At 41.2% G+C, this 26,707-nt stretch overlaps 2 protein-coding genes across 3 annotated transcripts in view; one reads left to right on the top strand and one right to left on the bottom strand.

Moving 5' to 3' along the window:
- Positions 1 to 3,752, top strand: part of LOC144314666 (RH-like protein) — a 36,418-nt gene extending 32,666 nt beyond the window's left edge. Inside the window, exon 10 of the mRNA XM_077899078.1 lies at positions 3,515 to 3,752. Within this exon, the coding sequence (XP_077755204.1) occupies positions 3,515 to 3,541 (27 nt within the window). The 3' untranslated portion in view covers positions 3,542 to 3,752. The remainder of the gene's footprint in view (positions 1 to 3,514) is intronic.
- A 1,270-nt stretch (positions 3,753 to 5,022) lies between these two features.
- On the bottom strand, positions 5,023 to 23,307 carry TMEM50A (transmembrane protein 50A). 2 transcript variants are annotated; one of them, XM_077899080.1, is made up of 7 exons: positions 23,084 to 23,307; positions 21,131 to 21,236; positions 18,301 to 18,413; positions 15,762 to 15,829; positions 13,885 to 13,977; positions 10,709 to 10,769; positions 5,023 to 5,415 (listed from the first exon to the last, which is right to left on the bottom strand). In XM_077899080.1, exons 2-7 carry the CDS (start codon positions 21,221 to 21,223, stop codon positions 5,370 to 5,372), a joined length of 474 nt encoding a protein of 157 aa, XP_077755206.1. In that variant the 5' UTR covers positions 21,224 to 21,236; positions 23,084 to 23,307; the 3' UTR covers positions 5,023 to 5,369. The 2 variants fall into 2 exon arrangements, with proteins under 2 accessions (XP_077755206.1, XP_077755205.1); XM_077899079.1 differs by lacking the exon at positions 23,084 to 23,307 and adding an exon at positions 22,787 to 22,946.
- Between the last annotated feature and the right edge of the window lie 3,400 nt (positions 23,308 to 26,707).

The raw sequence follows: 26,707 nt of genomic DNA on the forward strand, positions 1-26,707 counted from the left end.
CAGTCTCCTCAGTTCCCACAAGTGTTCTTACCCCTTTGGCAGTGGCAGAGCCATCTAGTGAAAGGACTCAAAAAACTTTAATCCATCCAGTCATTCCACAAGTATTTATTGAGCAACTACTATATGCCAAGCACTTTGCTAATTAACCAGGGATGCCACAAACAGGACAAATATCCAGCTCAATTATTTGAGTTGCAATAAGCATTTACTGAATAAATGAGGAAATTTGAGGAACCCCACCTGACACTGGGCACTGCAGCAGCAGGTGAAGGGGAACAATGGGTATGGATCTGGAATGGGAAGACCTGAATTCCAGCTGCCGTGCTGCAAGGTTTCAAGGAAGCAAGTTCCTTGACCTCTCTTACTGGTAAAATAAGAATGGCAATCTTTGTTCTACTTCACTGGGTTGTTTCAAAGACCAAATGAGGTAATAATGTCTGTAACTACATTCTATAAACTGTAAAATGCAAAGCACCACATGAACGGGAAAGCTTATTACTGAGGGTTTAGCCAACCATGAAGGAATGCATAAGCATAATAGTTATCATTTATCGTAAGCTGACAGTTTCCGATTTTGTGCTAGATGCTTTTCAGCATTATCTGATTTTTTAAAAAGATTTTATTTATTTATTCATGAGAGACAGAGAGAGAGGCAGAGGGAGAAGCAGGCTGCATGCAGGGAGCCTGATGTAGGACTCGATCCCAGCACTCTGGGATCACGCCCTGAGCCGAAGGCAGACGCTCAACCACTGAGCCACCCAGGCGTCCCACAGCATTATCTGATTTTATCCTCATGACAACCCTGCACAAGAGTGAGCATCCCTGTCTTAAGGATGAAGAATGGGGCGCCTGGGTGGTGCAGTCATTTAAACATCCAACTCTTGGTTTGGGCTCAGGTCATGATCTTGGGGTCCTGAGATCTGTGTGAGACTCTCTCTCCCTCTGCCCTTCCCAACTGCACCCTTTCTTTCTCTAAAATGAATACATGAATCTAAAAAAAAAAAAAAGATGAAGAGTAACTTATCCAAAATGATAAAGCTAATAAATGGAAGAGGAATTTGAACTGGTGTCTGGCTCCAAAGACCCAGCCTGTGTGTGCTATGGGCTGCTCCTGGAGGACAGTGATGCTCCCCACCCCATAGGCTATTCTGATTTATCCTCTCACAGCTGAGCAGAACATTTGTTTAGCAGTAGAACACAGCTTTCATTTGAAAAGCCAAATATCCATTAAACAGGCAGGAATTTAAGCTTGTAAAGCTGATAAATCTCGGGGTGACTTTTTTTTTTTTTGTAAACCATCCGGAAAGACGTTTTAATCATTATCAAATGTCCTAACACACTTCAGAGAACCAGACTCCTGAGTGTTGGAAAGGACATTCCTCCACTAGTTGCCCAGATCATGCCAGGCAGTTCTCGGGCTGGGGCACTCACCATTCCCCAAAAGTACCCATCTCATCCTTGGATGGTTCTATTACTAATTAATCATTCATTCACTAATTAATCCCATTTAATCTATTACCTAATATATGGCAGAGCTCTTGTGTCAAGAGCTGGAGAGACAAATCTAAGTGAATTGCAGCTCTAGATCTCAAGGAACTGCACGTACTAATCCTGTCTTCCTGCACATTACAATGATCTTACCTCAGACACTGATTTACCAAAATTCAGTTCCTGACAGTTTTTCATAAATTCCTTCCAATTTTTTATTTCAATATAATAATCAGATTTTATTTCAAGCTTTCCAAAGCACGAGGACTCAGTGACATCCACTTATTAAAATTAATTCCACAGTTAACCTTTCTGAAGAAAATAGCTTTTTTGTGTCTACTGCAGGCAAGCCCCTGTCCTGGGTACTGTGTGAGGGTTCAGAGAAACTAAGGCTTTCACCATGTAGAAGGACTAGATCTTTTTATGTGCACAGCTCTATCTCTTAAGCAGTGAGTAAGTAATCCTGGCAGTAGCTGCTGGACAAATGAGAGGAAGGAAAGGTCATGAGTTTGGGGAGGTCAGGGAAAATGGGAACTTTGAAGCTGTGTTGGATTTGGCTAAGTGGAAGGAATCGAAAGACATTCCAAGCAGGGGAAGGTTGTGAGCAAGAACCAGAGAAGCATGAGGCAACTTTGCTCAGTGGGTCGTCGGTAAAGGGAAGGATGAAGGGTAGGCTAGAGCCACTCGAATCATTCTCCAAGCTCCCAAAAGTTTAAGTGGGGAAATGATACGATAACGGTTTAGAGTTGAGTAGAGTAAGATTAAGCTCGCAGGATGGATTCTGAAATGAGTGCAATATGCTGAAGATCATCCATTGGCTTCTGAACAAGTATTTGCAGTTTATTTTTAAAATGATTTTATTGCCAAGAAACATAAACAGCACCACTGTTTTAGCATATAAATGCCTCAGAATGTGTTGAGTTCCTCCTGCTGTGTTATGCAAAAGTCTCAAAACCTAGCCCTGTCACACTGGTATCACCCCTGCTTCTGATTTAAAATACACATTCTAGACACACAGTACGGATCCAACAAATGCTTGTCCAACAAAACTGAGGAGAGCAGGTTTCTAAAGCAAAGTAGGAAAACAGATTAGGAGCCTGCCAACTGACTCCTCCTTTCTCGGAGAGGCCCAAAAAGCGCCTTGTTCTGGAAGGCGGGTCTGAATTCGAGTCCTTGTTAACTCACTGCAGGCTAGGGCCTTCGGGCAAGTCACTTGCCTTCTCTGGGGCTCAGTTTCTTCATTTGTAAAATGAGATCAAATTCCACATTCTGGGATCAGACAGTTCTGGGTTCTACCTCCTTATTCTGTGATCTCTCACAGCTCGTTCTCAGCTCCACGGACATAGTAATATCTCACCAGGTTGTTGTAAGGATTTAAAGATCATGTGTGTGAAATGATTAGCACCCTTATCCTTAAAAAACACCCCATAAATGTTAGCTACTCCGATTTCCAGTTCTACAATTCTGATTGTAGAGTCTATAATCTATAATCCATGATTCATGTTACTCGACGCTCAGTGATTTATGTCAGGGTGTGACGTGGCACCACTGAAGAACTTAGGATATGTTCAGCTTGCAGAAGAGAAGACCCAAAGGAGACCTGAGAACAATCTTCAAATACTTGTAAGATTGTCATGTAGAAAAGGACAAATATTTTTTTTCTATGCTTATGTTTCTCCAAAGAATTTAACCAGGCCCAATGGGCAATGCTGAATACATTGCTAACGATTTGAACTTGTCTGCAAAATGGAATGAATCACTTCATGGGTAGTGCGTCTGCTGTCACTGGGGGCATTCAAACAAAAGCCAGATCACTCTTTATCAATGACTCATGTAAAGAGCTGTAAGAAATGAGATCTAATAGTTCTTCCAATTCAGACTTTGTGAAAGATACTCTAAGACCTTTGTGATGGGATATTTTGGTCAACATGTAAGTTTCCAGAGATTAAGCCAGAATCAATGTGTCCAAATTTTAAGACTAATGAATGGTTCATCTGTGATAAAAATGTTTGCTTTGCTTTCACAGTTTCCACATTTGGCTGTTGGATTTTAAGCCAAAGCATCCAAGAAAAACAAGGCCTGAGAATGAGACAACTTCCTGTCACTGTTGCCTCCCTTTTTTTTTGTGTATGACAAACACTCATTACAGCAAAGTCTCCTTATGTACAATGGAATGAGGTCAGAGATAAATTTGATATTAAATTAAAAACTTATTTAAGTGGTAATTTCATAAGAATTCAAAATAAATGTTTGGTTTTGCTAAAGATTGTGCTATCATTTTTTTGGGTGCGGACATGTAATTAAGATATTGGTTCAATTTTACTGACAACTCTTACATTTGTTCTCATGCTTAACAAAGTGTGCTATGCTACCCAGTGAATTCTTATCTACGTCAGCAGAACGGAGAATATAAAATAGGGAAAAATGAAGAATTCACTTATATTTAATCCTGTAATACAAACATTGTGTTTCTATTCCAGCAGTTTTCACAAGGTAGTTCTTAATCCCTGAGCACATTCTGTACTTAACTGTAGGGAAAGACGTTGTGGTCAGTTGTGGAGCTACACCTCAAGATTAAAAAACTAGTTCTACGACTTTGAGAGAATCATTTACGTTTCCACCGTCTGGGTCCCCTTATAGGGACCTTCCACCTCTCAGATGCCCTCTAATTCTCTGAAAACCCACTGTGAGTGATTGGCTGTGGGATGGCAATAACACGGCCGTTTCTTTTGAGTGTGTCCGGATGCCCAGGCAATATTCCAAATGTACATGGTGGAAGACCACATGGCTGATGTGGACAAGGGTACCACAAATTTAAATCCCCTAGGAGGTATTTTGTGTTTCAGGAAAGGCTAACTGTATCAAGTTTCATGAAAGAAAACAATTCAAGCTGTGTTTCTGAAGGATATGCATCTCATAGTTAGCTAGCTCATTTAAAAAAGATTCCCATTTTGCCAAGGTTGGAGAGGGGGCTAACAGATAACAGGGTTCCAAAAGGAACAGACTATGGGAATTCTCAGTAGTTAATGTTTGAAATTTTGGTTGACCCTGCTGGTCTCTTTTGAGGTTAGTGGTTCAATACAGAGATACAGTGAAACTTGGGATCCAATTTATTGTCACACCAACAAAATATCTGTCGCCTTAGTAAATAAAGCCTAGTATCAAGTCTCTATCCTTTTCTTCTTTCCTTCGATGGTGGATGTAGAGTGAATGTCAGCATCCCACCAGGACCATGGGTCACGGCTGAGTGACTGTCACTCCCCAGCTCCCCATCAGTGGCACCAGAGGGACACCATTGAGCAGCCTGGTGGCTGAATCAGGAGTTTCTCTCTTCTGACACGGTCACTTACCCCTGGGGAGACCCTCGATGGCTACTTACAATGAAATGTTTGCAGAATTTTTGGCAAAACTGTATAAATGAAACTCAAAGTACAGCAAGAAAGAATTCTGGCCACTGCACAGATTTATAAACAAGAAGGTGTTTATATTTCATTTAACATTTGACACAGAAAAGGCCACATTTAAACAGACACATTAAATCTTCAGAGCACTTTAATTATAGTTTTGGACCTTGGATATGACAAATGTTTGTATAAGATGCATCCATAATATTTTTTGTAATTTATTTTTACAAATTACACCATGATAAAACTTAATACAAATTACTCATGTGGCATATTTTCAACATTTTATAAGTTAATCCGATGCACACAACAGATTTTTGTTGTTGTTTACATAGGAAATTCTCATGATTTTAGTATTACACAAACTGAAGCTGAGACTACACTCAAAAATGAGTTTAGAAAATGGCATTACAAAAAATTGGGAGCGAGCAGTAAAAACCCACGCAGGGCTGCTGTGCAGAAGTAAATCAGGTGTTTTCACTGCCATAAGTCTTCAGTGCGGCCAAACTTAAAAACCAGTCCTCTGCAAACAAAATAAGAAAAACATCATATCTAGTTGCGTTTGTGGGGGGAAAAGGAGTATGTGAGATTGGGAGAATGGTGGGAAGTTAGCAACAAAGAATTGATGAGTTGTATGAAAAGAAACCATGGAACGTAGAAACTGGTTAGGTGCTTCCCATGTCCTTAACTTCTGCATACTGGAGACATATGCCATTCTTGAAAAGTTAACTGATGTTTAGTATGTAACCAATGTATGTCTGATTTTATCATATTCATTCAACAAACCTTTTTTGAATATAATGTGCTAGATGCTTGGGTTATAAAAATACAGAAGATAGAGTGTCTCTGGCCTCAAGTTGCTCACATTTCACATTCTTGGTGACACAATGTGGTAATGGCAGGGAGGAGAGGTGGCTGTGAAAGGTGGGGAAGAGGTATATATACCAAATGTTGAGAGCACAGAAACATATAGAATTTATTCTGCCTGGATGTGTTAGTGAAGAAGTTCCAGAGGTGGAAATATATGAAATGGGCTTTGAAGAATAAGTAGGAGTTTCAATGGGAGATTGGTAGGAACAGGAGCTAGTGTGATGAAAGAAGAGGTTTTAGGGAAAGGAAATGGTTTATCAAAAAACAAAGAGGAATAAAGACCGTGGGGCCTCAGGAAAAGCCCAAGAGACTGTATCAGGAATATGCCCACACAGAACTTACAATCCAGGGTTTAGGTGGGGAACTGTTTACAGCTGTCCTCTAGGTTTCGACTTAAAAGAGGCAAGAAGGCAGGGCGCCTGGGTGGCTCAGTCAGTTGAGTGTCTGTCTGCCTTCAGCTCAGGTCGTGATCCTGGGGCCCTGGGATCGAGCCCCAATTCGGGCTCCCTGTGCAGTGGGGAACCTGCTTCTCCCTCTCCTCCCTGCTCATGCTCTCTCACTAGCTCTGTCTCTCTCTCAAATAAATAAATAAAATCTTAAAAAAAAATAGAGGGGCAAGAGGGCAATTATATGCACAAGGAGATACCAGTCTATGTCTAGGTCTAGAGCTACAGGTACACGTAAAGATATCTAACATGCAGTATTACAGGGAGGAGTCCAATATGGCTAGATTATAGCCTAAGAGACAAGGAAGATAGGGAATGGAGATGGCCAGGATTTGGTAAGCTGACTGCACAGGGCAGCTAATTGCCCACAGGGGCCTTCCATGCCTTAAATGAGTCAAGAGGGTGGGTGCCAGCCTGTATATTCTACTGCAGGGGGCAAATGATACTCAGTTCTAGGCTTTGTGATACGGGGTTATGCAGAGATGTACCCCTATTTAAAAGGCTTAACTATTCACCCAGCTGATTGTTGCTATGCAAGGTTCAGGATTGTCACATTGAGTTTTAAAATTTGGCTCCATAAGACAGAAAATACTGTATAAGATAAAATAAAACAAAACCATGGACAGAACTTGACTGGATGGCCACTAGTGTTGAGCTCTTCTGTAGACAGCTCCAAGTTTTGAAAAAATTTAAGATGGGGAAATGACAGAATTAGAGCCATGTTTTAGAAAACAAGGTGACACAGGAAAACTGTATCCAAGGGAGGAACCAATCCAGGATGTGAACTGCTTAGGACGGGATGCTGGTGACTGAACAATAGAAATGGACAAAAAGAGGACAAGTTTGAGACTCTTCAGAGGCGGTTCAACAGGCTCAGATGTAGGGGGCAAGTGTGAGGGAGAAACTGAGGATGGCGGTAGACATCAGGGCACAGGCTGGTTTTCATTTGTCTTCTTGTCTGTTCAAGGAGCACCAGTGTCTACTCAGGTTTAAGACTGCAATTGTAATGATGAATTTAACACGGCTCTCCTAAGCCTTTCTAAACACTTGAGTGTCTTTTGATGAAGACAAAAATGCAACCAGGAAATTGTACCCTCTCTTGCAAGTCGGTTAATTTCTTTTTTTTTTAAAAAGGATTTCATAAAGCTCCAAAAGGTGATTTGATCTCTAATCATCCAGTTACTATCAGGGCTCTACCTCCAGATAGCTTGGATGAGACCTACTTCAGAATACTCATCAACAGATGTAAATCGTAATCTGAAGGGTTTCTTGGGCAAAAGCCAGTCCCTCCTACACTGTCAGATGGTCACCTGTGTTACTGACATCTGAGTCTGATTTCTGAAACAGTAATTTTTCAGCTGTTGCTGAGTATTGTTCTGTTACAAATCAGAATGGTTGGCAATCTGGTACAACTGTTCTAGTAACAGTGTTTATTAGTTTCAATTTGCTTAGAGTATTTTCAAAAAACCTAGGTTTTAGTCTTAATAGGGACACGAGTACCAAATGAGAAACTAACCAAACTTGTTCCATATAAAAGGAATTTATCATATCTAATTTTAGAGAAGTCAATGGTCGGGTTTCCAAGGTTTTATGACCTATGAAAACTGCTATGCGAGCTCACCTGTCTCTCCCTTCACTGGGACAGAGACAATTTCCCCGCCAACCTTCCCCCTCAATCCTCTGTCCCCCCTGCTGTGATAGAAGCATCTCAAGGTGGAATCTGCTTTACCCTTCCTCTCCTCTCTGCCAGAGTAAACAATGATAAAGAAGGCTGCTATGTGCCTCTCCCCACGACTCCATCCGCACACCCTCATGCTGCCTTCCCTTGACTGAAGCTGTGCGGCCCTGCATTCGCCATGTACCTCCAACTCTGTGGAGACACAAGAACAGTGAGCTTCGGATGCTTGGGGGCCTTCTGTGCACATGCCCAAGCCTCAGTACTGCAGCTCGAAAGGAAAGGAAACCCTACACATCCATGCTGTCCTCCTCATGAACATGCTACACTACCCTACAAAATCACAGATGGACTCGAATTGTACTTCATAAGCTGAGGAATGAGGTTTACTCCTGCTGTATTTTGAAGTTCAGTGTCATGCTCTCGATAAAGGAGAGGGAGGGGGAGTCAGAACTCATACTGAACAACTGGCTGAGGACAGCAAAAGGAGAAAACATCAACTGAATTCCCCCCAAACCTTGAATGGCATCACCCTCAACTCTGGAGCCTGAAACGTGGCCACAGTCTGAGCCTAGTTTTTCCATGCTTGGTTTCCCACATCTAATACGGGGCTGATGGCGGGGCTGCCTTCAGGGTCGTGTCAGGGGTTAGCTGAGAACATACAGGTAAAAAAATAAGAATGGTGTCTTGCACGTAATAACTCTCAGTAAACTTAGGTCATTATTATTTTCTGCATAACATGAGTGGCTTCACTCTTTGTTGTTTAAATTCTGGATTTTCGGGATCCCTGGGTGGCGCAGCGGTTTGGCGCCTGCCTTTGGCCCGGGGCGCGATCCTGGAGGCCTGGGATCGAATCCCACGTCGGGCTCCCGGTGCATGGAGCCTGCTTCTCCCTATGCCTGTGTCTCTGCCTCTCTGTCTCTCTCTGTGTAACTATCATGAATAAATAAATAAAATCTTTAAAAAAAAAAAAAAAAAAAAAAAAAAAAATTCTGGATTTTCTCCACTAGTTTCAGGACACGCAGAATGACCCAGACACTGTGCACATCTAAGTTCACATCTTTTTTTTTTTTTTTTAAGATTTTATTTATTTATTCATGAGAGAGAGATAGAGGCAGACATACAGGCAGAGGGAGAAGCAGGCTCCATACAGGACGCCTGGACACGGGACTTGATCCTGGAACTCCAGGATCACACCCTGGGCGAAAGACAGGTGCTAAACCACTGAGCCACCCAGGGATCCCCACATCTGTCTTATTTCCAAACTGATTTTATAAAACTGTGAGAATTCCTGGTGAAGGAATAAGTTGAGTACCACTGCTGAATGTTATTAAAGGGTAACTATTAGCATTTTATGAGTGGCTCAAGTAGATATGGGCCTTAGATTTCACGTTTAGTGGTCAGTAGGAAGGGAAAGAGGAGAAGTCCTATAATAGACTGTCCTAGAATATAGAGCAGTTTTCTTAAACCTTTTCTGGATTAAGGACTTTGAAAATCATGAAAACCACAGATTCTCTTCCCAGAAACAAGCAGGTACACTAGTGTGTTGCATACAGAAATGTCTGGTGCTTCCCCATCTTCAGAACCCTACCCGTGGAATAACGGTTAAAAATCCCTGATGCCAGGGCACCGAAGTAGCTCAGTCAGTTAAGCGTCCACTCTTGGTTTCAGCTCAGGTCAGGATCTCAAAGTCCTGGGATCAAGGCCCGAATCGGACTCTGACCTCAGAGTGGAATCTGCTTGAGATTCTCTCTCTCTCTCTGCCCATTACCTGCTTTCTTTAAATAAATAAATAAATAATAAATTCTGAAAGAAAAAAAAATCCTTGATGCAGAGGATAAAGAGAAGATTTGTGGGGGAGGGGGAGGGTGGCAAGGGTGGAAGGCTAAGAGTAGGGGACAAGGGTAGGCTGTTAGGTACAGGAAAGAATGAATATTAGAGAAGATTACTGATAAAAGTACTAAGGTATTTAGGGGTTTTCGCAATCCTTTAATTTGTCATTGAATCAAAAGGATAAAAAAATGTTAGGGCTTCTCCTCCACACCTCAGATCTCATGCATAAGTTCTAATGACACCAAGGATAGAAAGAACTATAAAATGCACTCAGAAACAAAACTTTCAGGCAGCCCGGGTGGCTCAGCGGTTTGGTGCCGCCTTCTGCCCAGGGCGTGATCCTGGAGACCCGGGATCGAGTCTCGTGTCAGGCTCCCTGCATGGAGCCTGTTTCTCCCTCTGCCTGTGTCGCTGCCTCTCTCTTTGTGTGTTTCTCATGAATAAATAAATAAAATCCTAAAAAAAAAAAAACAAACACAAAACTTTCAAGAGAAAAGGTTTTAAGCAGGCTTTCACTGGAAGCAACTGTTAGAGATAAAGATTTAAGATGAATAGTCAGTATCAGTAACTAATCTACAGAGATCACAGTTCTTCATGAAAGGGAAGGTGGTGACAATTTAAGAAACTCAGAATATGGGATCCCTGGGTGGCGCAGCGGTTTGGCACCTGCCTTTGGCCCAGGGCGCGATCCTGGAGACCCGGGATCGAATCTCACATCGGGCTCCCGCTGCATGGAGCCTGCTTCTCCCTCTGCCTCTCTCTCTCTCTCTCTGTGACTATCATAAATAAATAAAAATTTAAAAAAAATTAAAAAAAAAGAAACTCAGAATATGTTCCCAAGGTTGGTTATCTTTGTATATTATATGACACAACATGGAGGAGGGGCACTGGACAGGGTATATTAATCAATCAAATATATTAAATAATGTAAGAGAAACAATTATAAAAAAAGAATTTGAAAAAATAGAGTAAAGAATGCAAAAGAAACTTACCCAAAAAAGATGAAGGCATTTTGGAAAAATACAGCAATTCCAGGGTATACGATGGCTTTTTCTGTAAAAATAGTTGTAATATTTAGAGGTTTATGGTCTCAAAACAGTTTCTGATACACTATGAACAACAGTTTTCCTGTCTTACATAATTGAATTTTCCGGTAACCATGGTGGTTTTGAGTATTAAATGACATAATGCATGTGACAGAGTCCAGCACTGGTTTAGGAAGTGATGGCTCCCTTCCTTCATTTAACAAATATTTAGCGAGTGCATATTAATGTTCAGCACTGAAATGTGCCAAGAATATGGCAGTAAATAAAACAGGCAAAATTTCTTCATTTTCGTGAAACTAAATAATGTAGAGAATAAATGAGGAGAAAAAAATAAATCAAGGAAAGTTAAGGGAAGTGCAGTGAATGATGACATTTTTTACAAGTGGCTGGGAAGACCTTGTGAGAAGCGGACAGTGGCAAAAGGACAGGAAGGAAGTAAGGGCAGGGACCATGCAGAAGTAGCAGAACAGCAAGCTTGCAACAAGCCTGGAGGTGGGAGCATGCTGGCACATTAGAGGAATGGCCATGTGGGAGAAACAGAAAAGCAGGACACAGATCAGAGAAGAATGAGGGGCAGGGGGTAAGAGGGTGGGGAAGATCTTATGGAACCTTCTAGTCATGGTCAGGGCTTTGATCTTCACTCTGAGGGAGATGAGAAGCCATTGGAGGGTTCTGAGCAGAAAAGTAACATGAGTTGACTGACATATTTTAATAGGATTCCCCTGGCTGCCCAACAGAGTAGACTAGAGTGGGTAAGGGGAGAAACAGAAACCAGTGAGGAAGCTGTTTCAGGAAATAGACAAGAGACTCTTAACAGACTGAACCAAGGTGGAAGCAATGGAGATGGTAGAAAGTGGTAGGATTCAGGGGGCACCAGGCTGGCTCAGTAAGTAGAGTGTGAATCTTGATCTCGGGGTTGTAAGCTCAAGCCCCACAGTAGATGTAGCACTTACTTTAAAATCTACATTTTAAAAAAGCAGTGAGTGGGGGCAGCTAGCTGGCTCAGTGATTGAGTGTCTGCCTTTGGCTCAGGTCATGATCCAGGGGTCCTATGACTGAGTCCCACATCAGGCTACCCACAGGGAGCCTGCTTCTCCCGCTGCCTAGGTCTCTAGTTCTCTCTCTGTGTCTCTCATGAATAAATAAATAAAATCTTAAAAAAAAAAAAAGTGGTGAGTGACTTAGTCATTTAAGCATCCGACTCTTGATTTCAGTTCAGGTCATGATCTCAGGGGCATAAGATCAAATCCCGTATCAGGCTCTGTGCTGAGTGTGGAGCCTGCTTAAGATTCTCTTTGCCCCTCTGCTCTTCCTCCCCAAACCTCACCCTCCACTGGTAAGCATGCTTTCTTTCTCTCTCTCTCTCAAAGAAAAAAAAAAGTGGTGGGATTCAGGATATATTTTCACAGCAAAATCGACAGGATTTGCTCATGGACTGAATGTAGGGTATGAGAGAAAGAAAGTATCATCTTTACAGGACTTAATTAATCATCCAGAGTTTTTGGCTTGAACATTTGGAGGGACAGAGTAGCCATTAGCTAGGATGGGCAAGACTGCCAGAGAAACGTTTTGTTCCAATTTATCCCAGACTGAAGTTGAAATCCTCACAAATTTCTACCATTGGAGCTGTCAATGAATACTCATTAATTGACAAACTCAAGCATGATAACTAAATGAATTATCAACTTTTTCTCAGAATAGTTTTAAATTAATCAGATTACCATGACAACTGGTTTGCACAGGCTTCATTACTGCAAGGCCAGATTAAATATTCCACATTAGTGATAACTGTTACTGCTACAATGGCTCATAAAGATAGTATAGAAAGGCAATTCACAAGTTACAGATCTCCTGTAATAATTCTTAAAGCATAACCTGGTCCCGAAGTCTTTAGGAAAACAACTAAAACTTCTGTGAGATAAACACATTTCTACAAAAAGGGGCTCTGTGTTAATAGCTGCTTCTGGGAAAGGAGAATTATCAATAATTTTATTTTCTTTTTTGAGCTCCTTTATATTTTCAATATCCTACAATGAATGACTACTATGGAATTCATATGATAAAAATGTAATATTTTTGTTTTTAAAATATGGTGGTGATAAAGATTTTGTAGCAGCAAGAGAACTACTTAGGATATCATGTAAAATGCAAAAACCTGGGTTCAAAATTGTATTTATACTATGATTCCAACAACACAAAAATATAAGAGACCAAAGGAAATATACCAAAACATTTAAAAGCAGTATATTATTATAGTTTCTTTCTTTTCTACATTTTTAGTAGAAAATTATAGGTTTTAATAGTATTATTTATAATATTTAGTAGAAAATTATATGGTCTTAGGAATAAATTATATAAACAACAACAATACATACTTAAAATGCCTACCATTCCTGTCTATAAGACTTACATGATCTTAATAAACATTCAGGAAACCCATGATTTTAATCCACGGTCTTCAAGGAAATAAAGGGCTAAAATATGGGCTAGATTAGATCCCTGCTGGTCCAGGTGCAAAACACAGATACCATATTTTTACTGTAGCAAAGCATAGTCAATTTTACCTGGAACAGTAAGGGGTTTTTGTATTTCTTGGGGTCCCTCAAGGTGAAATTTCAACCAGGGATCTAAGAACAGGCCTTTTCCTGCAGGCTTGACTTTACAGTGGCCTTATATAGCAGATGCACATGAAGAATTAATTTACTTTCTATCTAAAAGGCGAGGATGTCATAGTACCAGGGAGGCTTAGCTCAATAAACTTTAATTCGAGGACGTTAGAGCTTTGCATGGATATCATTCACCAAGTCAAAACTTGCCAAATAGCTAGAGAACATAATATATCTGCTTTTTAGATTTTTGGAAGCCAAAGAGAAGCAAGGTTTGGAGCTGTGTCCCATGATTTCCAGGCTCTAGATTAGAAGAGAAAATACAGAAGAAAAGAATAGTAAAAACATACCAAACAAACAAAACAAAATACTGCTACGGTGAAGGGAGTTCCCAGGGATAAATGCTAGTAGCTAGTAAGCAAACTCATCTATCTGAAAAAAAGCTTTATTCAAGAATAACTTTAATGCACAACTTCAGTACTCCATTGAAGTAAAATATAAACTCTTTTCTCTCACCTTTAGCAACATAACCTCCAAAGAGAATCCACATGGATGCAATCAGAGATCCAAAGGCCAGCATGAAACCAATGAAGAGCCAAATGCGAGCACCTTAAAAGAAGTAACATTTTACCAGAATTGTTTCTCATACAGCAGCAGTCAGTTCCATTAAGTTTTCAAAAAAGAAAGCAAAAATCAAAACAGAAAAAATGTGTAGTTGCCATTTAAAGTCTAAAACAAGAATGGAAGATGTGTTGAGTATCTTTCATCAGTGCAGACATTGGCCTTTTTCTTGTTGGCTGGTCTGTATATTCTAAGTGCCTATAATTAATTTCCTTAAATATGTATACTAAGAAAAACTCTTCATTCTATAAAAATCTCACAAAATATGTTTCAACATATTTACAGGCTCATTCTCCTTATATTCTTAGAAATTTTACTTCAAAATGGAAACTCCTCCAAGAGAACTTCCAAGCAATAACACAGGTATACTTAACAAAAAATTCATATTCAGTGGTATGTGAATCTAAACACACTACATACTTCACTTTTAGGTAAGTCAGGTAGAGAAATAAATTCACACTTATTGTGATTGGCACTTAGGAAAGCTACATTAAAATTATATTAAGAGAGGAGGACAAATCTTAAATCACATTTATAAAATATTTATGAAGATTTGCTACAAAATAAGTAGTCCTTAGACTGCCTAGAATGGAAATGAATTTCTTTAATTAGCACAAATACATTTTAATAAAAAGACTGCCTTGTTCAATAAAGCAAAACAAATAGAATGCTATTTTTAATTTCTGATTTCATCTCAAAAGCAAAACAAAAGAATAGTTATGAAATAATAAGCTGATAGTCATAGCAGTGGTATTAAATACAACTGGCTCTGGCTAGCTAACAAATTTTAGTCAGAGACGTGATGGCCATATTCTAGTCTTAGCCCTAGCTATTACTGGCTTATTATTATCAGCACTAACTGCTAACATTTGTATATTTGTTTATAGTTTATGATTATGGCAAATTAGTGTTTCTGTATCTCTTCTACATAAGTTCATCTACAAAGAGAGTGAACCAAAGAGTCTAAAAGTATAGAATGAGAGCTGACTGCTGAAGTTTCTCCTGTTTAAAAGTCACTCGATTTTTCCTATTTATTTTTGCTACAGATTTAAGTTTATCATTTAAATTGCTTAATCAATGTCTCCTTCAATTTTTGTGTATGCTGGACTCTCAGGAAGCCGTGCCACACACATCCGTATCTGGCCTACCTCAGGTATAAGGCAACGGAGTCCACGGGACAGGGCTTCCCTAGCTGAGAAGGAAGGGACTCGGTGACCCTAAGCTCCAAAATTCTATTATTTTATTCAATTTTGTAAGATGAAAAGAGTTCTGGAGGTTGGTTACACAGTAATGTGAATGTTTTTAACACTGCTGAACTGTAGTACACTTAAAAATGATTAAGATGGTAAATTTTATATTTTGTATTTCAAAACACATACAAAATACTATGATTCTATAAACTATTTCAAAATGCCAATCCAATCAAATACAGTTGGCCAAAAAGAAAATAATTTATATGGTATAGCTTTAAGTACTATAAAGTTGATTTTGCACATGTATTCTTTATTACATACCATCCTTTGCTGTATACCACATACACTTATATCTACACATTACTGCACAGGGCTATAAACTCACAACTGTGTACACTATACTCTACAGCCAACTCTGATTAAATGTGACTTGTATCTTATATGCCTTGAAACCTATAACCTCTGCTCTAGATATACCTCCATCCTATCTCTGATCTGAAAGAGTTAGATAGGTGGCTCTTCTACGTGTAATTCTTACTTTTAAGGATGTAGAGTAAGATGTTGTTTACACCTATTTACCTGTTTGACCCAGGCAACCTTCACTGTAACTATCACCTCGGACTTGTCCATTTGATACTGCATTAATCCTGTATGAATAAAATAAAGCCAAGATATCACGGTCTTTGATTCCAAGAGAAAACTAGCCATGACATCAAATTACCAGATACAAGAAACTAGAGCGCCTCAAATTGAAGGTTAGGCCTCATGAGTCTTGAGAAATGGATTCATGGAAATTTAACCATGCCCCTCTGACCTGATAGCCTCTAAGCAGTGGTGATCGTTCCCAGACCAGCAGAATCATCACCTGGGAACTGATCAGAAAGGAAATTCCCCCACCCCGCTCTAGACTCATTGAGGCAGAAACTCTGGGTGTGTGTGGGGCCCAGAGATTTGAGTTTTAACAAGTCCTTCAGGTGATTCTGATGCTTGGTACCAGATAATTTTTCAAAATTATGTGAAACTTGTTAAAATTTGTTAAAATTGACACTTGTGAAAATCTTGCTGAGATGGAATCATCTTTAGCTTGGTCCTACCTAGGTTTCCATTTGTACATATTGGACATACTCAACATGTAATATGCATGGCATGACAAAACAGAAAGTCCCTAGATAATCCAAAAACTGCTTAAAATTGGCTTTGGAATGAATTGTGATAATTCTGTGCTAATGTCCAATTTTTGGAGAAATAATTATATATCAAGCAAAACAATAACTTTGCTCTGAAGACATAATTGAAGAGATTCAAGGGGTAAAATCTTGTTTTTCAATCCTTGATATATGTTCTAAAAGCAGAAAGTCTTTTGCTGACTTGCATAGAGTACCACTCTAAATTGACACAGCTTTGCTTTCTTTAGAAGTATCCCTTCAAAAATTTAAACATCATGGGGAAATGTTCCCAATATACTAAGTTAAAAAGTTATAAAACTTTATATATACTATATATATGTGTGTATGTGTATATATATGTGTGCATATATATATACATATATATATCCAATTGTGTGTGTATGTGTGTGTCTGCCACTAGAATGGAAGCTTCATGAGGGCAAGGCTTCTGTCTACCTTGTTTCTCATTTTTATCTTCAGTGCCTAGCACAGGGCTTGACACATAGCCTAATAAACATGTTGACTATATGCACCCTGACTTTTTAAGTAATATATGAAGTCTTAATTTATTCATTCAAATCTAAGTTTTAGAATGATCAAAAGACCATAATTATGTTCAGTGATCTCTGTATCAACCACATTATTTGGTACACAAAATAAATATGTTTTATTTTTTTATTATTTTATTTTTTAATAAATACGTTTTAAAATAAGCTTCATATTTTTTAAAAATGCAGATGGTCTTAGGTTAGTGGTTCTTTGCTCCTGTTTTTCCTTGCTGAGCCATTTGAATAGACTTTATAGCCCTCTGTCAAACAGCTATGACCCTGTCCTGTCAGCCAGTCTCCACGATCAGGCACATTCTGAAACGAATAATCTCTATTTGTTCTCTGGCATTACCAGTTCTATATATAATCTCAAACTTATAGAAAAATTGTCAAGTATAGTTCAAATAATTTTTTTTTCTGAAGCATTTGAAAGTTGCCAAACTGATGCCCCATAACCCCAGAAATGTGTATGCATTTCCTACAAACAAGACTGTTCCACAGAACTAAATACAACCATCGAAATTGGGAAGTTAACAATGATTCATTATCACAATCTACTCTTCAGATCTCAGTCAAGTTCCCCAGTTGGCCCAATAATGCTCTTAACAAAAGCATTATCTGCTCATGCAAAAGAGCAAAATTATGAGGTACATTTTATTCTCATGTCCCTTTAGTCCCCTCAGTCTTCTCTGGCTTTTATGACCTTGATCCTTTACCCCAGCCATCCTGGTCTCCTTGCCATGGAGCCTCTGTCCTTGCTGTTCCATAAGTCTGGAATGATCTTCTTTTCCATATCCCTATGGTGAACTCCTTCATCTCCCCAAATCTTTACTATAGAAAAAGTGCCTTCTTCATGAGGCCTTCAATGACTCTATTTAAAATTTCTGTATCTCCCACCGACATCTCCTCTCCCCCTTCTTGGTAACACTTCGTGATATCTAGAATGCCATATATATAATTTATTTCTCCTTGCTTACTATCTGTCAAATTTATACATTTGAGTATAAATTCCGTAAGTGCACAGATTTTCCCTGGTTTTATTCACTACTGTATTTCCTGTGCCTAGAGCAGAGCCTAGGATATAAAAGCCTAATGAATATTTGCTGGATAAGTGAATAAACAAACATTTAGACAAAATACATGGTTTCTGACCTAAAAAGTAAAGTTGTAAACATCAGCAATAAAAGGAGAGCTGAGAGGAGCTGGGGGATGGAAGTGGGAGAGGAGAGCTGGAAGGGAGACTAGCAAAGAGAACGGTTGTTTTTCTTAATAAATCCTTCTCTGCAACCTGACTTTTAAACCATGTCCAATACATTGATGATCTGAAAATTATGAACTCTACTCAAGTGTATGGAGGACATTTTTATTTTGTGACCATCTATGTAAGTAATGTCTGATGCTTACATCAAGAAGGCTATGGTTGCTATGACACCACAGGCGTGGTATGAATGGTTGAACTCTTCCATAGTGGGATAAATGACAGCTGCATCTATGATAATCCACCAGCCTGTAAAAAACTAAAACAGATATAAAGAAGCAACATTAGTGAGAAATTACAGTAATTTCTTATCTCACTAACTAAAAAAGTATCTAAGTGAAGAGATTCCTTCTAATGAATGCCAACATTTTCTTAAATATTCTAGCAGTTTCTTGCATATAATTTGCACATGGCTTAATATCTGAGTAAATATTAGATACCCTTAAGTCTGCCAGTAATTACTATTTAATGGGAACTTTTTTTTTTTTAAGATTTTATTTATTCATGAGACACACACAGAGAGAGGCAGAGACATAGGCAGAGGGAGAAGCAGGCTCCCTGCAGGGAGCTGGATGTGGAACTCAATCCTAGACCCCAGGATCTTAACCCAAGCGGAAGGCAGATGCTCAACCACCAAGCCACCCATGTGCCCCACATGAACTTCTTTTCTGAGCCTCTTCAATCATTATTTTATATTGTTGTAATAAAATCTGTCATCTTATTTTATGAACTAGAAGTATGTTTTATTTTCTCATGGCAGCAAAATGGTAAAAAAAGTGACTCAGATTCCGACTGACAGGAGTGGCATGTTACTGACGTCAGCCTCCAGAAAGAGGTTATCTCTGAAAAATGAAAAAAAATTATTCAAAAAAATATGGGGAATACTTATTGCTGACAGAATTTTAGCTATTCTCTTGGTGTTGTGAAATAAGTAATGGCTCTGCAGTTCTGCTTTTCCTCTTGAATTACAGTGCAGTCCACAGATGGTTTTAGGTGTGATGCTAAATTCAATTTAAACACCAAATTATAATTTATCTTAATTGAATTTGGCTCTGGATGTTATCAAGGGCAAATACATAATTAAAAAACACTAAAACTGCACAAATATTATCTGACCACAAACTTAGAATAAGATATTAACCAAATTCTGGTAAGGAGCTTAGAATGCTTTAAAACTAACCCCTTTGCCCTACTCCCACTCCCAACCATGACCCAGTCAACTCTGGGAATTGCCATCTTCAGGCAATTCTTTAAAATAACTACTTTAAGCTAATCAAATTATTTTTATCAGATTATAGACTGCGCCATACTCTATTAATAACATTTTTACTAGCTAGAATGAGTATTCTTCCTTTTTCTTTTTTACCCTCACCTCAATGTATTCAAAATATTTTCTTCACACACAAAAAAAAAAGAAAAAAAAGAAAAAGAAAAAAAGATATTTTCTTCACAGACTAAAATTTAAAGCTTTTTTTTTTTTTTTTTTGGATGTTTTTAAGTGCAGAATTTCTAGGGCAGTTTTGTTTTCTCTTTTTAAGATTTTACTTTTGGGACGTCTGGGTGGCTCAGCGGTTGAGCCTCTGTCTTCGGCTCAGGGCGTGATCCTGGAGTCCCAGGATCCCTGCATGGAGCCTGCTTCTCCCTCTGCCTGTGTCTCTGCCTCTCTCTGTGTCTCTCATGAATAAATAAATAAAATCTTAAAAAAAAAAAGATTGATTGATTGATTGATTTATGATAGTCACAGAGAGAGAGAGAGAGGCAGAGACACAGGCAGAGGGAGAAGCAGGCTCCATGCACCAGGAACCCGATGTGGGATTCGATCCCGGGTCTCCAGGATCGCGCCCTGGGCCAAAGGCAGGCACCAAACCGCTGCGCCACCCAGGGATCCCCCCAAAAAAGATTTTACTTGTAAGTAATCTCTACACCAACATGGGGCTTAAACTCACCACCCAGATCGAGAGCCCCATGCTCTACCAACAGAGCCAGTGGCACCCCTCTATGGTAGTTTTATATTTTACCATTACTTTAGGATAAATATTTTTCATAGATTTTAAATGTCAGAGACTAAGCAAAGAGAAGATATTTAAATTTAGATTTTTTTTCTTAAAGATTTTCTTTTTAAGTAATCTCTATACCCATATGGGACTTGAATTTACAGCCCAGAGATCAAGAGTTGCATGGTCTACTGACTGAGCCAGCCAGGTGCCTCTAAACTTAGATTTTTGTCTGTTTATTTTATTTATTTTTAAAAGATTGTATTTATTTATTCATGAGAGACAGAGGGAGAGAGGCAGAGACAGGCAGATGGAGAAGGAGGTTCCCCACAGGGAGCCCCATGTGGGACTTGATCCTGAGGCCCTGGGCCAAAGGCAGGTGCTCAACCGCTGAGCCACCCAGGCGTCCCTGTCTGTTTATTTTAAATCCATTATTTAGAACACATGATAACCTAAGAGCATAAAACACAAGTATCAGATGCCTTGAGGGATTTGCAATGTAAATAAGGAATTTATACTATAAATTACCTCTAGGCAACACACTTTAATGAGTTTTCTGTGTTTTCTTTTGTCTTGTTTTTTAATGAAATCAAGAAGAAAGTTAAGTATGGATTATGAAAAAATGCAATCATATCTCTCCACTGGTTTTGACCTGTTTCTTCCTTAAACACTTCCTGGTAATGTACTCACAAAAAAGAGGTATTATCCATTTAATGAAAAAACGTATAAGCGTATTGTCTTATATACTATTTTTAACATGCATTTAAAGAAAACCAATCACTCTACTAATCAAATTTCAAGCCATAATATCAACATTTAAAATGGAAACTCAACCCCTGTGTAAATAAAACATCAACATTTATTAAAATAAATTTAGTTGTCAGAGATAAAATAGTACATATTTTAAGACATCATACAGAATTCAAAATATATAAAAACAAACACCAAAATAATGAAGACCTAAATTATCAATGACACTTACTAGAACACCAGCAGCAACAGAGGCAATAGTGTTGCGCTTTTCCCCCCAATCAATGCATTCTGAGCATCGCAAGCCTTCTAGAAATCCAGACATTTTTTTCAGGTCACTTAAAAAAAGCAAACAAAAAAGCAACTAAATAAAGTACTTCTATTCACTTGCTTCAATTATGTTCCTAGAAAATAATGAACAGTTCAGGAATAATTTAACAAAAGTGAAATACTTTATTTTGGTTATGTATACCTCTTTGGAATATTTTAATTTTTAATAAATTTCCACATTAAAACTTTGGAAAACAAAATTTGGATTCATTTAGCTTATTTTTTTTTAATTTAAAAGATGGCTTTGGTATATTTAAGAAATATGAAGGAAAGTGGGCCTCCAAATATGGAAAAATTTTATAATGGTTATTAATTTTAATTCCAAACTGATTTATTATGTGATTTTAACATTTACAATCCAGGGGCACTAGCATGGTAGAGAGACAAAAGGCAAACTTTGGCTCTTGGTTGAAACATGCGCTCAGCAGAAAAAATATTTGTCTTAGGAATTTACACATTTTATCACAGAACATGTGTTTCTTCACACTCAGATTGAGAAATTAAACAGTGCACTGCGGGTCTTCTACTCACATCACCTCCTTGCATTTCATTATTTTTTTTTTCCAGAACCAACCCTGATTTCTGGTATCATTTCTATGGTAAGAACATCCTTTTCATTTTAATATCTTACCTCTGATTCTAGCAGATGTCTTTCAGCCAAAAGAAAGTACAAAATTGAACCTAATATTAATTCAGACCAAGGGAAAGAAAAAAATCCAGCCAAATTACCATAGCCTTCCTAACAAATTACATAAAACATTTCCTCCGAGCTTGAGCTATGCAGACCTGTCCTAAGACACATCCGGACTATCTCTATTTCAACGTCTGAAAAAAAGCCTGAATTACGTACAACTTGCTAATTATCAAGACACACCCCAACTCCTACAGAGACTCAATCCGTCTTGTAGTCAGCAATCCTGATTGCCCAAAACCACGATATCCTAAAAAAAGAGCACTGAGTCCAATCGTAACATCCCTTTTAAGCATGAACACCTGTGATTATAAGCAGTTTTAAGACGAGCCCCGTTTTGAAAATTCACCTGTCATTCTCCCGGGAGCTACCGCAGCCCAGGGCGCGATCCCCTGGGCTCACGGCCCCGCCCCCGGCCCCGCCCCGGCCCCGCCCCCAGCCCCGCCGAGCCCAGGCTTCCTGCTTTAGCGCCCGGCACCCCCGCTGCGCAGAGCCCGCCCCCAGACCCGGGATTCCAGGTCCCGCGTGGACTCCGGCTGCGAGGACGTGGGAACTCGTTCTGGCGCCGCCATCCCCCCGCCGCCTGAACCTGAGGGTGACACTCCCTCTCGGGAGGGGGGAGGGTGCTGTTTCTCCCTACCCTCAAGGAGGGGACCGCGGTCATTTTCGGGGGTCCCGGGACACCCCGGGGAGGGGTGCTGTCCGGCAGCCCGGCGACAGTCCGCACGCGGCCGTCCCGGAGGAAGCGGCCGGAAGGGTCCGGGGCGACACAGGCGAGCCCGCAGCCTCCCCGGAGGTGGGGACAGCGACCCTGTCAGCGCCGGCCCGGCGGGCAGCCCCCCGCCCCCGCTCCCGCGCCGCACTTACGTCCAGCCCGGCTCGTGCAGTCGGTCCCGAGCCCGGTGTCGCGCAGCGCGGGGACGCCTGACTTTCCCCTAGTTTTTAGCGGAGAAAACAAAACAGCCACCGACCACCGGGTACCCGGATGGAGCAGCGCCGCCCCCGGGCGTCCGGCCGCGCATGCGTGGGGCGGGGCCCAGGGCGCGGGGCGGGAGAGGGAGGGGCCAGGCGGAGCCACGCCCACCGCGCCCCGGACCGCGGCTGGGGCTCCCCGCGGCGCGCCCAGGTCGCCTTCGCGCCTCAGGAGTGGTAGTCTGAGCGCACCTTCCAAGGGCGCGGCGGGGGCGGGTCTGCGAGAAGTCACCCAGCGTCCTGAGCTTTCCGAAAGGAAGGCGTCCGTCTGTCGGGCCTTTGCGTCCGTCCGTGTGAGGCGCTCAGCTTCCCAGGGCTGCGGTCGGCCCCGCCGTTCTCTCAGGCGTGGGTGGCAGGAAAAGTGCGCGGTGCAGAAAGCGGCTCTGGGCTCCCTGCCCCTCCGCTCTCAGTTTTCAAGCAATGTTTATTTTCTCAGCGCCTGGCCCCGCCCCCGCGCCGTGGCTCCGCCTCCAGAAGGGGCGGGGCCACTCGGGGGCGGGGCGGTCCCGGGTGAGCTTGCAGGGGGACCGCGCAGTCCGGGTCCAGGCGCGCCTACCCTCTCCTGGGACGTGGCCTCTTCTGCCCCTGGGGGAAAAGGCGCTGCTGACGCTGACGATCCGGGCCGGATAATTCTGCCTCCGGGGGCTTGTCCTGTGGTGCACTGTGGGGTGTTTATCTGCATCCCGGCCTCTGCCCACTGGATGCCGGGGTCACTCCCGCTCTTGTGGCCTCCAAAAATGTCCCAAGAGGCCAAATATCCCGCTCGCAGAACATCATCCAGGAGAGAGCCGCTGTTGAGGAGCTGATCTGGGTTTTGGGGAAGTGACCCTATTCTAAAGCTGGAAGCCATGAAGTCTTGCCTGCAGGATCGACGGGTGGCCCGGCTCGCGGGCTCCGAAGCTCTCGGTCCCTCCCGCTCCAGCGGCTCGAGTCGGGCGTCGTCCCGGGAGTCGGAACCGGCCCCGGACCTGGAGGAGATCCAGGACCCCGCTTTGCTCACGTTAAAGATTGCATAGGTCATTTGTCGTGAAGAGGGGCGCGAGGCTCACCTTGTTTATATGTGAGGCTGCAGTATATGAGTAAGCTAGGAACCAAGGTTGTGTCGTTTAATTTCTTTGATTTCCCCTAATGCTTGAAAGCTGTAGCTTTGTGGTTTGGGGGGCGGGGGGGGGGCGGATATTAGCTGATTAGTAGGCAAAACCGGACAATACAATCCATAGCCTGTTTTTAAATGGACATTGTCCTTAACCCCTCAGGATTAAAGAGTAATCTTGACTGTTAAATAGCTCAGGATGGGGGAATCTACTGCAGGCAGTTCTTAGAACCATTTTAATGCTTGTTAACGATTTAGCTCTGTGCAGCCTATAACAAATCTTGCCTTCAGCTTTTAGTAAGTTAACTAATGACTGGGAGGAACATGTTAACTTTTACTTTTTTTTTTTTAATTTTTATTTATTTATGATAGGCACACAGTGAGAGAGAGAGAGAGGCAGAGACACAGGCAGAGGGAGAAGCAGGCTCCATGCACCGGGAGCCCGACATGGGACTCGATCCCGGGTCTCCAGGATCGCGCCCTGGGCCAAAGGCAGGCGCCAAACCGCTGCGCCACCCAGGGATCCCCAACTTTTACTTTTTTGTTAACTTTTCTTTTTTTTTTTTTTGTCTCCGCCCTTAAAAAAAAAACATTTACTGGAGTTAACGAAGATTATCAGGTATTTTATTTTATTTTATTTATGTGTAAGCACCTGTATGTAGCATTTATAATAAAATACATGCTTAATTTGTCATTCTTAGCTTTTTTGGAATATGTTGTAGACTTAGGAGTGCTTGGTTTTGTTTTGTTTTTCTTTCTACATACAGTGAATAGAAATAGCAAAAGTCAGCACAGCTGATTCTGGGAATAGCCAACCTTGACTTGTCACCTAGTCTCAGAACTGTTCTTGAAGCTGAAGAATGGAATTTTGGAACAACTATACTAAATGATGCAAAGTTCTAGATAAGACAAATTTATCCAAACAAAACCTTCAAAAAAAAAAAACTATTGCCAGAAAGATCTGGCTAACCGTTTTTGTTTGATTTACCTTAAACTATACTTCTCAGAAAGTCTAGCTAAATATGGTTTGTTAATGTCAAAATAGCAGATTTGAAAATACAATACAAGTTCTCATTCATGGAAATGGGAGAGTAATCAACTTTGTTTTTGGTGACCAACAATAAGAGATCGGGAATGTCCCTGAAAGTCCTATATTCCAAGAAATCCTTCCTGGATGTAAAAAATCCTGGTTTTAGCAATGAGTCCCATAGATTGGGGGAGGGCAGGAGATATAAAACTCATAGTATGCTTCCCCCGCCGCCACCACCACCACCAAAAGGAAGACAACACTGTTTTCAGTGACAAATGAATAGGATGATTATCTGCCTTCAGTTGACCACTGACACTGGCCACCATGATTTGTGGTTTCACAATAATGTATCTATTGTAGCATTCTCTCAGAGCAACTTAAATTCTAATCATGAGTGTTAACAGTCCAAGTAACTCTTGTGCTTTGGAGATAGTGCTAGTTTAATTTTTAACTTTGTAAATGTTGTGACCATGTTTTCTAAGAATTGAGATAATGAAAATGAGAGTGAGAACAACACCAATGCCAGCATGACCCAGACAATAATGAAAAAGAAGACTAAATGGCTTTGTTATTTTAATGACAGATGGAAGGACACATACAACTGAATTAGGGAGACAAATGATCCAAACAGAGCATACTGCACAATGTGCAGAAAAGAATACGGGATTGAGCATGGTGGAGAAGGGGGAATGAAAACATATGGAGACCGAGTACCATAAGTGTGGGATGAGACGAGTAAGTACTTTTGAATGAATTAGAAGTGTCTTCATCTCCCAAAAGAGACCAGTGGTCAATTAAAAATAGCAGCCACAGGCACCTGGGTGGCTCAGTCAGTTAAGGCTCTGAGTCCTGATTTTGGCTCAGGTCAAGATCTCAGGGTGCTGAGATCGATCCCCGAGTTGGGTTCCATGCTGGGCGTGGAGCCTGCTTAAGAATATCTCTGTGGGGGGGATCCCTGGGTGGCGCAGTGGTTTGGCGCCTGCCTTTGGCCCAGGGCGCGATCCTGGAGACCTGGGATCGAATCCCACGTCGGGCTCCCGGTGCATGGAGTCTGCTTCTCCCTCTGCCTATGTCTCTGCCTCTCTCCGTCTCTCTCTGACTATCATAAATAAATAAAAATTAAAAAAAAAAAAAAAAAGAATATCTCTGTGGGGGATCCCTGGGTGGCGCAGCGGTTTAGCGCCTGTCTTTGGCCCAGGGCGCGATCCTGGAGACCCGGGATCGAATCCCACGTCGGGCTCCCGGTGCATGGAGCCTGCTTCTCCCTCTGCCTGTGTCTCTGCCTCTCTCTCTCTCTCTCTCTCTCTCTGTGACTATCATAAATAAATAAAAATTAAAAAAAAAAAAGAATATCTCTGTGGCGTCCTCGCTCCACCACTACACACACACACACGCACACACGTGCTCTCTGTCTCAAAAAAAGCAGCTGCTGAATTAATTTGAGCATACCACATGAATGAACATTGTGTTATCTTTTCATTCCCTTGATTGCTCTATGAAACTGGGTAAAGTTACATTTCCTGGGGATCCCTGGGTGGCTCAGTGGGTTGGCGCCTGCCTTCGGCCCAGGGTGTGATCCTGGAGTCTCGGGATCGAGTCCCACGTCAGGCTCCCTACATGGAGCCTGCTTCTCCCTCTGCCTGTGTCTCTGCCTCTCTCTCTCTCTCTCTCTCTATCTCTCATGAATAAACAA

This window comes from Canis aureus, chromosome 5, assembly GCF_053574225.1.
Source record: "Canis aureus isolate CA01 chromosome 5, VMU_Caureus_v.1.0, whole genome shotgun sequence".
Classification (NCBI taxonomy): Eukaryota; Metazoa; Chordata; class Mammalia; order Carnivora; family Canidae; genus Canis; species Canis aureus.